The sequence below is a fragment of the Clinocottus analis genome, unplaced genomic scaffold (genome assembly GCF_023055335.1).
Source record: "Clinocottus analis isolate CAN_PGR_092001 unplaced genomic scaffold, fCliAna1.0.p SCAF_305, whole genome shotgun sequence".
Taxonomy (NCBI): domain Eukaryota; kingdom Metazoa; phylum Chordata; class Actinopteri; order Perciformes; family Cottidae; genus Clinocottus; species Clinocottus analis.
The window spans coordinates 1734-12188 of record NW_027176049.1 but is presented as its reverse complement, the minus strand read 5'-3'; the positions used below and the strand labels follow the sequence as shown (position 1 = coordinate 12188).

The window sequence follows — 10455 nt, the reverse complement described above, 5'->3', positions numbered from 1 at the left end:
GTTTTAATTTTGAATAAAGATCTTTCTTGTGGACTGCGGGTGTAACTGTTGATCTCCACAGATGTTAACAGGGAGGATTTCTTTCCTCAAATTATATTATGTTTACGGAACAGTGTGTGACATTTAGGGGGATTAATTAGCAGAAATGGAATATAATATTCATAACTGTTTTAATCAGTGTAGAATCACCTCAAACTAAGACTCGTAATGTTTTTGTCAGCTTAGAAAAAGCTATTTATATCTACTTCCGGAGCAGCTCGTCTTCCACATTCCGCCATCTTGCACCGTTATGTTTCTACGGCAGTCCAGAAGGGACACTGACTCTGGAGAGAGACATTTGCCTTTTACGTGATCTGAATGTATGTATGCGTTCAGAAACCTGATGATAAACTACCGCAGTATTAGTAAGCCCCGACATTAGTAATCTTTCATGTTTTGGTGTCAACATGTTTTTGGTTTAGTAAACAAGGAGGAATGATTCACTCAATTTAAATCTGAAGACAGACGATGAAGCTTTAAGAGAGATTAGATAAATTGTAGAGATTCATTTGACTAAATTACTTGCACGCTCTTAAATACGACAATGCCAATGGATATTAGAGAAACAAAAAAACAAACCAAGCAATAACAGACCGGTACAGACTGTCAGGTTGTTTCAGAAATATGTTTTAAATGCACCAGTATTCAATTTCAACAATGTTATAACGGTTAAGGAAAAACTTTTCGGGACGACAAAACCCTCCAAATCCTTCTTTAAAGGATCCCAAATCGATTATAAACACAACTTTATCCCAGCAGATTTAAACACAGAGGCATTTAAACGCTCCTTCTGGTTCTCTGTAAAAAAAAAACTAAAAAACAACAACAACCCTGAGCTGATTTGTTTACTGTCTGTTTGTTTGTCTGGTGACGTCACCGCATCGATGACGTCAGAACGGTCTTTAAGGTGAACCCGTGCTCTCTCTACAGGTGTGGATGTCGTCTGTAAAAGCTAGAGGGACACCAACCTGTCCTCTCACCTGTCACCGTCCTCTGGGATTGGCCCCGGAATAATTAATGAAGCAGAGGTGGAGGGGAGGGGGCGAGAGGGAGGGAGAGAAGGAGGGAGGGCGGTCATCCAGAGTTCAGGGTAACTCTCAGGTAACTTAATTTCACCTGCAGGTAAGTGTCGACTGCAGCCGGTAAAAGGATCTTCCATAAACACTTTCGACCATGTTGTCGGAGGCTTCAAATGACAAGTGTGTGTGTGTGTGTGTGTGTGTGTGTGTGTGTGTGTGTGTGTGTGTGTGTGTGTGTGTGTGTGTGTGTGTGTGGCTAATAACGTAGTCAACCTTTGGCCCCATTTCTTCCTTATGTGGTTGTTTTGCTCTTCTGGTTAAAGTGATGTTATTAAAGCTTAACGTAATATCTCGTTTGGACACCAGGGGGCAGGCGAGTCCTACATCTGGACTCTGCGTAATTGTGACGGCATTTCTCACTGTTATTACTGTTTATTAAAACCAAACAATCGATTAATGCAGAAAATAATCAACACATAAATCCATATTGAAAATAATAATATATAATAATACAAAATTAGCTCAACTACAATAAAAACACTGCTTTTACATTGATGCACGACTACTAATCTAAGTTAATAATGCACAACAGAACAGTCACAATGACATTGTTGTAATTTAAAGTACATTTTCCTGATAATACTTTAACCTAAATTCAATAACAGAGTATTTTTGGTTCTTGTACTTTTATTGAATCAAAGGATCCGTGTCCTATCTCCAACTTTGTTCACATCAGTCAGATAAAAAATTAGGTTAACTATAGTTTTCAACATGTGTGTGACGATGCATGTTATTAAAAGTATTCATATTCATTATTGAGGTTCTCTAAACAAGCTGATTTGTTGCAGTGCCTGAGATCTGATTTATTAACATGAATTTAAACCTTTCAGTCTGTCAGAGCTGCTTTGTTTTCCATTAAAAAAAAAAAAAAAAAGGAGAAACTGGCAAAGAGAAACTTCAGAGAAATCTCCAGTCCGACTGGAGTGAAGTGAATCCCGCTGTGCTCGTTCGGGACAAAGGCAGCGTGATTAAACCCGAGGCAGATTGCATCAGCGCGCCTGTGATTCTGCGGCCTACAGTTACACACCTGTCTGCTGATAGCGAGGCTCGGTTTACCTGCCGGGACGGAATATCTGCTCCATCAGACAGCTGCCAGACTGCTAATGAAGAGAGCCGACGGGCCCGAACCGGACCACCTGACCGGGACCACCTGACCGGACCCCCCCGGCCCCGCCCCTCACCGTCCGGGACACAGGTGAGCCCCAGAGATACCATCTGTAATAAGGTGCTCTTATTAGGCTTTTTCTTTTTACACGTTTACACTTGTATTTTACTTTTGTTCAAATATACATGTTCTGGTTTTGTTATGTAATCTGTTGTGTCTATTGTTATTGCTTCTATTGTTTCTGTTTTACCATGTAAAGTACCCTATACCCTTTAAAGTGCTATACAAATACAATTTTTTATTATTAATCTGTGTAGTTTACGAATGCCTTATATTTTATATTACATATTTAAGTCAGTGCTGGACTGTAACTCATGTACTCCAGTATTATTTTGACTGTACTTATGTTCAGTGTTTATATCTTATTGTATGTTCTTGTATACTTCTACATTTCAGAAGTACTTTTTGACTCTTTTTAAACGTACATATGACATGTGAATATTTGTATTTGAGCAGAAGCTTATCAAACATTTCAAATCAGTCAACGAACCGTTTAAAACGTTTTTAAATCAAAGCCAGCTTGTGTTTAAAATCTGTCACGTCAGCACATTCACGTCTGTTTTATAATAATAATAAAAGACAGCTGATCTCTCCCCTGTGCCTCTGTGGATAACACAACACATCCAATTAATTTAAAAAAAAAAAGACCACAACTAAATGAAATGTACAATAAAACTTTTATTGGTAAAACACTTTCCAATCTGTTAAAGTGCTTCATAGAAAATATAGACAAACAAACAAGAAACAACATTGTTGAGTCACGTTCATGATTAGATTCACATAAGAACGGTCAGCTAGGTTATGTTTTTTTTAAAAACTACTGACAGATTCATTAAAGGCAATATTTTAATATAAATGACACAAATTAAGAGCCAAAGCTTGTAATCTTTAAATGACGAGTTTGTAGATGATTTTTGGAAAAAGATGTGTAGTGCGTTAGAAATGTACTTCACAACTGTTGCAATATAATCTGACCTTAAAAGTACAAAAAGTTCAACACATTTAATTGCTTTCTTTCCATGAGTTCGATACCAATCTCGCGTCCGTGCGGAGTAAGTACAGATCTGGAGTCAGAGCGTGTAGCCTAGCCTAGCCTAGCCTAGCTTATCTTAGAGACAGGAAGCAGAGGGAAACTGCTAGTCTTGCCTCGAGTGGGTTTTTGAGGTGTAGCTAAACGTATTTTTTTTATTTTTAGGCCGAGCAATGCTAGCTGTTTCCCTCCGCCTCCAGCCTTTACGCTAAGCTAGGCTAAGCGCACTGTGACTGCGATGCTGGTCGGCGTTTTCCACTTTCTGGCAAGAAAAGAAGCAAATAAGTGTATTTCCCAATTCGTAGAACTATTCCTGTAAATACGCAAAAGCCGGGTTTGATTATGAAAACCAAAAAAAAAAAACATTTAAAAATAAATCGGAGAGATTAAAAATCAGCTAACAGCTGAACAGGTGGAGCGCCGACAACAGTCTGGTTCCCTCTTCAGGTGAGCGGCTCGTCTCCGTCAGGTGGGAGCTCGGAGGTTTCGGGCGTCCTGCAGCCGCTGCCGTCTCCTCTCCATCGCCTGCTGCTTCTTCTGCTCGATCTCTGCCGCTGAACATTTACCCGCCGCTGCAGAAGAACGTGAGACAAAGTCAACTTCATCAACAACAAAAACGCAACTGGACGACGGACATTTGAGGAGCTGGTTGATAATGAAAACATCTACAATTATATTTGTAACCCAAAACTATGAAGAAAAAAAATAACTTTAAAATATAAGAACTAAAACAATGTGAAAGACGACAACTGGAACGTTGGTTTAAAAAGTTAAAGGTTCTCGTTACTGAACCATCGACCTATTGCCTCCACACGGCTCTCAACATGGCGCCTAAAAGTGCAAACAATGCTGACAGAGAGAGAGAAACAGAGAGTGAGCATAGCAAATAGTAGTTTGCTGCTTTCTTATACTAAATATTATAGAGATAATTATAACTAGTTTTGATATATATTGAACGTTCAATGAAAATTATGGAGAAAAAAATGGCGGCGACTGGTAAAAATCTGTCACCCAGTTCTTAGAACTGTCCAAAGGTTCTCACCTATATATAATATAATGATCATTATTATTCATGTCAATTCCTCCATATCACAACATGATGATGTCATAGAAATGACGTGGTCGTTCCTCACTGAACGGTAGAAACTGTATCTGTTCTCATCTTCGCTGTCCGTGACGCTCCAGATTGCCTGGAGGAGGAAACCCTCTCGGCTCTTACCGTTGCCGGTCACCATCAGAACCGGGCCGTTCGGCTTCTTGAAGGTGAACTGCTCTTTGCCGGCGTTTCCCCGCGGCGTCGACGGGACCCGGCTGCTCCCCTGCGTCCACGTCGAGCCGCTCGCGGATCCCGAAGTGTTTTTCGTTTGCGAGCACCTGAGAGACTCCGTCGCCCGAACACCTGCAGCAACGGCAGAGACGCCGGCCGGTCGCCCCGGATATGTTGCCGTCTGTTTTGGGGGGTCAAAAGGCTGCCGAGCGGCCGGCCGCGGGTTCCCGTTGGACGGCGGCACAGATGCTCTCAGTTGGGACACTTGAGGCGGAGGCGGTTGCCGCCCGGCGGGCATGTTCTCCGCGCTCTGCAGCCGGTTCTCCACGTCTTCGCACATCTCGCACAGCAGGTCGTCGTCGGCCGGGTCGTCCCACACCGGGTCAGGCGGGAAGAACAAGGACAGGTCCTCGTCCGCGAGGTCCGGGGCCGCGGGCGCAACCGCCGCAGGTTCTGTCGGAAAGCGTTGAGACGTCGCCGCGCTCAATGTTCGCTGGGCGCCGACAGAAGAGAACGGGTTCCGCTGAGCGTCTTTTGAGCCGTAATCCACCTTCGCGTTCGTCTGGATTCTCTGGAAAGGAACGTTCGGGTTGGGCTCCAGTTTGAACGTCGCTCTCGGCCTCACGTTGACCCTCTCCACGTCGGCTCCGCTCGCAGGACTTCCCCGCTGCTGTCGCACTTCACCGAGCGGTTTCTGGGTCGAGCTGTGCCGCGGCGCGCTGAAGCTCTGCGGGTCTGGCGTCATCTCCCACGCCAAAGAGTCGTCCAGCAGGTCATCGTCATCCCAGTCGTCCTCGAACTCGTCTTTCGCCGAAGTGACTGTCGCGTTCGCTGATACCGAGACGGCCGACGTGGAGGCGGGGCCTTGCGAGGAAGCAGGCGGTTTCCCGGCAGCCTCTCTGGAAGCGGGTTTGAACTGCGACAGCTGAGCCAACGAGACCTGACTGAGACTTCCGCTCAAACACTGAGTCGGCCCGTCGAACAGGAAGTCCAAATCGTCCTCCATGTGCTGGTCCGGGCGGAGACGCTCGGTCGTCCGGTCGGCCACCGCCTTCGCGCCCGGTCGGCGACTGGCGGGGATCGAAGCGTCGTCTCGATCGCCGGCCTCCAAATCCTCCGACACGGCCTCCGACAGGAGCTTCGGGCTCTGCCGGCGCGAGACGTCCACTTCTTCTTCTTCTTCGTCCCGACGAAACATGTTGAAGTCGAACTGTTTGGCGAGCTTCAGCAGGTCGTCCACTCCGTTCGGCCTGCGGCAGAACGGAAAAAAGCGTTTAGGTCGCTGCGACGACGCAGGGAAACATCGCCGCGTCTCCGTCAGCGCTGTTGCCGTTGTTTGTGCCGCGTGGAGGCAACCCCTCCATCACGTATCCATGTAGCAGCTTTAAAAGGTTTAAAAATGTGTTTGCCTCATTTTGCTTCGTGGTATTCATGTAAATCCAAATGTAATGAAAGATAATAAATAAAGAGACAGTTTCTCTCTTTAACAGATGAAAACATATTTGTATAATATTCTTACTTTTCTTTGTCGCTCCAACATTAAGGATGAATCTTTATTTTTCTCCCTTTTCTTTATGTGAACATGTTTTTTTTCTATCGCCCCTTCGGCTTCTTGTTCCAGTGTTGAGACTTTGCAGAATTTAAAGCCTTAAAAAACGTTTTTACTTCTAAAAATTTTACTCTTTTCAAACACACACACAAACACACAAACACACACAGTTAATAAAACAGTCGATATGAGTAAGAACCTGATCATGACCAGAATACTAATGCGCATGTAAACACACTGAAGTCTGAGTGTGAAGTTATTTATGTGAAGCATCATCTCACAACCTCCACCTCTTCGAGACGTCTAATGAGAGGATGATGAAGATGAAGACCGGCGGCGTAGCTCTTCTGAACCTACCTCGGGGATTTCTTCTTGGGTTTGGGAGCTTGAACGTCGGGCGTGCAGGGGATGGCGGCGCTGTCTCCGATCCACTGCTGCAACGTCGGCTCTGCAACCGTCGGCCTGCCGTGCTTCAAGGATCAACACAACGCGCCATAAATACATGCGCTTTAGTATTTTGGAGCATAGTTGGGGGCAGATTGAAAAGCCACCAGCCGTGTCACAGACCTTTGGAGCGATCCTGTTAACAATTTCTGAGATGTCCACGACTCCAGGAGGCTTCTGTTTTTTGCCTTTTTTACCTGCAAAGAAATACGTCCAAAATATAAACCTCCAACAGTAAATATTAAGCAAAGTTGTTCGGCGTATAATGATATAAAACAAAGAAATGTGGTTGTAAACATCAAATGTTTGACTTTTCTGTTTCCCTAAAGGAAGTAAGAAACCAAACAAAAGCATGCAGGCCGAGCATCACTTCATTAAACACTCTGGAGATCAACCATCTAAACATCCACATCCACTTACCGAGTCTGTTGGGCGAAGGAGAGGTGGCGTCCCAGATGATGTCCTGCTGAAAGTCAGAGTCGTTGTTCGGAGACTCAGCACTGAAACCGGCGCCGGCTCTGGACCTCGGGATCCTGGTCGGTGTCTTAAACTCTGCAGGAGAAGAAAAAAATTGAAGATTAACAAACAGCAAGATTTGCACTCAGTCGTCCTGCAACCAGAGAGGTCAACGACACTTTAGTAGGACACTGATGGATACTCATTATGCAAGTTTTGCATCAATGTGCAGCAAATGACTGGAGATAATCCACGGAACTGCATTTTTATTACAGCTGAACTCTACTTCACGTTGCATGGCTTTCTAATGGCATGCGATGCACTTGTTTTGGTTGAATACAACATCGGAAAATCAACTTATTTGTGTTAATTTCACAGTCGTAACTGCCATGTGGTGAATCAGTTATATGCCGAATTAAAGACTGAACACTCTGCTTTGTAAACAATGTATTCAGTCATGTTTCGTTACGCCAGTTATCTCTTGCATGTGCAAGACAACCTAAAATTGCAAAATTTTTCTACGTAGTTTGGCGGGGCGTTGTCGAAACTCGTAACGTCGCACAGCGAAGGTGACAAGTGAAGAAGGCAGCGACTCCAGACACCTGAAGGATACTAAAACCACATGAATACACGTTCTGACCCGGCTGCTGGCTCTTTGGAGAGCCGACATCCGCCGCTGTCTGAGTCTGCCTGAAGCTTCTCCTCAGCCGGTTTGGTCTGGCCGAGGCCGGCAGCGGGGAGCCCGTCACAGCGCCCGGAGGCTCCGCCGTGCCGCGGCTCCGGTTCATGGTCACCGGCCGTTACCGGGTGAGTCCGGCCGACCGCTCCACGCCGAGTTCTACTCTGTTATTTACAGTTTATTTGGTTGTCAATTCGGCCACTCGGCAGTGTTTTTGAACGTCCCGCCATCTTGTCGTTCCCAGGGTTCCTTGCGGAGGGGGCGGGGTGAGTTCACGAGCAACAAAGCTGCGCATGTTGCGCACTCAGAACTGCGTCCGACGTTTGTTTTCTGATTTAGTTTCAAACAGTTTAATAGTGGTTTATTTTAACATTAAAACGTGTTTTACGTTAAAGAGATGTTTTAATTAATCAATATCAAAGGTGGAATGTAAATAAGTACAATTACTATAAGATCATTTTAGGTACTTTACTACTTTATATGGCTATTTAAATTGTTTACTATTTTAAACTTCAACTCCACTACTATTTACTTCATGTAGATTCAGATTATGAATATAAATTATTAATCAATTTATACATTCTGCTATAGGATATATGATGTGAAAATAGGTTGAACTCAACATAAAGTAATATGAATACATGCGACACAATAATAAATGCTTTAATCCAGTAGGCTCGAGCAATATCTGGTATATATATCTGGAAAAAACTTTGTTTCATGGTAGGTATATTTAGATATCTTAACTATATTTTGATGCTAATACTCCAAAGTACAATATTGGCCTCCAAAATGTAATGGAGTGGAAGTATAAAGTAGCAGAATATGCAAAGTAAGGTACCTCAAAGTTGTACTTAAATACAGTACTTGAGTAAATTTACTTTCCACCAATGCAACACAGAGGTTGAAAACACACTTCATGTATTTATATACAGTGTACATATATATATATATATATATATATATATATATATATATATATATATATATATATATATATATATATATACATATATATATATATATATATATATATATATATATATATATATATATATATATATATATATATATATTCATGAACAGGGGGGTTTGGTTTAAGGATCCAATACAATCATCACGACTAAGCATGAGAGTCAGAGCAGCAGTAAATCTCAGCGACATTAGACATCAGTTGTTGTGAGTGTGTGTTCAGAGTGAAGCTGCAGGCCGAGTCCATCCAGCAGACGACAGCAGCAGCAGCAGCAGCAGCAGCAGCAGCAGCAGCAGCAGCAGCAGCAGCAGCAGCAGCAGCAGCAGCAGCAGCAGCAGCAGCAGCAGCAGCAGGGGTTGTTTGTGAAGCTGTCAGCAGCAGCGCTCCTCTTCCTCCAACGTTTCCCCCCAAAGGAGGGATTAGCGTGTCGCATCCCGCTGGGCCCGACAGTATATATTTGCACACACACTGTGATGGGAGCGCGCTGATGCACTGCCCGAAAACAAGCTCACTTCAAAATGAGATGAATGTTATTTGGGGGAAAAAAATAAAAACACTCGCAAAGCGGCTGATTCACTGAGTTATGGCAGATGACGGCGGAGGCCGCTGAAGTCCATAAGTGTTCTTAATTTCCATCTTAAAGGTCCCCTCATTATGAAAAGTATCTATAGAAGTGTCTCCTGATGCACATCTAAAAAAATAAATGCATCACAGGAATGCACTACTGTTTCATGCTCTCTGTGTCTTGCACACGGCAACAGCTGCATTCAGTTGTGCATCTCTGTGTTGCAAAAGGACAAAATAAATGATCCTTAAATCCTTAAATCAGTCTAATACGTCAACAGAACAAATACATCCTTTTGAACCTGGCTTCATGGCCAGATTTCTGTTCTGCAAATGAGCTCATATTTAATTAGTAAATGCCTCATTTGCATATTTAAGCACAATATTCTAGAAAACTTGTAATACAAACAGTGATATCTATTACTTGTATAGAAATAAAGCTTGCCATTCAAAGTAACTGAAAAGGGAATGACACGTTTTGAATGCTAAAGACACGTTTAAGGACATTTTCTAGAGAAAAGGCTTCTGTAATTTGGATTTAGCTACTTGAGGAAACTAAAGAAGTGTTGAGATCGTTGCTGAAACAGCGAATAGATGAAGACGTGTTTGGGCTGTTTGACAGCCAGATTTTAAATGACAGAACCAGTTTGTACATTTTCAACCTTTTTCTTAGTCTCTTTGTTAGTTCTACCTAGCAACAGCAGCAGTTTGTGGCTGTGTGATAGAAGACAAACTGTTTTAAATGTTTTTTACTTCAAATCCTCTGGAACATTAAAATGTAATTAAGTCGCAAAATCAGGTATGTGAGCTACAATAAACTAAAGTTCAGAAATAATTGTTATTTATTAAGACTTTAACACAAATACGTTTCTACTAGTTTCCTAGAAAATGGCTGCCACTAATGCTTTTGAAGGAATATAGATCAAGTAAACACCGCTGGAGCTCATCGCTGATCTCGCTCATTAAATATTGACCAGTGGGAAGTCACAGTTGTCCATAATGGGCTCCCTGCAGATGTCCAGCAGCCGCTGGTTGTTAGAGACGATGTGCTCCTTCCCCCCCTGAGTGGAGCCCCGGCCTGGACCGGGAGGACCCAGAGCCCCTCCACATGAAAGAGGAGCAGGAGGATCTCTGGACCGGTCTGGAGGGAGAGCATGTCAGTGGGCTGGAGGAGGCCGATAGCGCCGCCGTCCACCGCCGCCGCTCTGAA

At 43.5% G+C, this 10455-nt stretch overlaps 1 protein-coding gene across 1 annotated transcript; it reads right to left on the bottom strand.

The window, feature by feature from the left end:
* Window positions 1-2941: 2941 nt before the first annotated feature.
* On the bottom strand, window positions 2942-7936 carry LOC137798654 (ewing's tumor-associated antigen 1-like). Its single transcript, XM_068595545.1, has 6 exons — window positions 7670-7936; window positions 6994-7125; window positions 6697-6770; window positions 6487-6599; window positions 4533-5830; window positions 2942-3885 (listed from the first exon to the last, which is right to left on the bottom strand). The coding sequence occupies exons 1-6, from the start codon at window positions 7815-7817 to the stop codon at window positions 3779-3781; spliced, it is 1872 nt and encodes a 623-aa protein (XP_068451646.1). The 5' UTR covers window positions 7818-7936; the 3' UTR covers window positions 2942-3778.
* Window positions 7937-10455: the final 2519 nt, after the last annotated feature.

What these genes read in the sequence shown, in the direction of transcription:
- LOC137798654 (XM_068595545.1), bottom strand. Translation starts at nt 7,817, where the DNA reads ATGAACCGGAGCCGCGGCACGGCGGAGCCTCCGGGCGCTGTGACGGGC. An exon ending in TCCTTCGCCCAACAGACTCG is followed by an intron (nt 6,771 to 6,993) that starts GTAAGTGGATGT and finishes ATTTCTTTGCAG; the next exon opens with GTAAAAAAGGCAAAAAACAG. An exon ending in TCTGATGGTGACCGGCAACG is followed by an intron (nt 3,886 to 4,532) that starts GTAAGAGCCGAG and finishes GTTCTTCTGCAG; the next exon opens with CGGCGGGTAAATGTTCAGCG.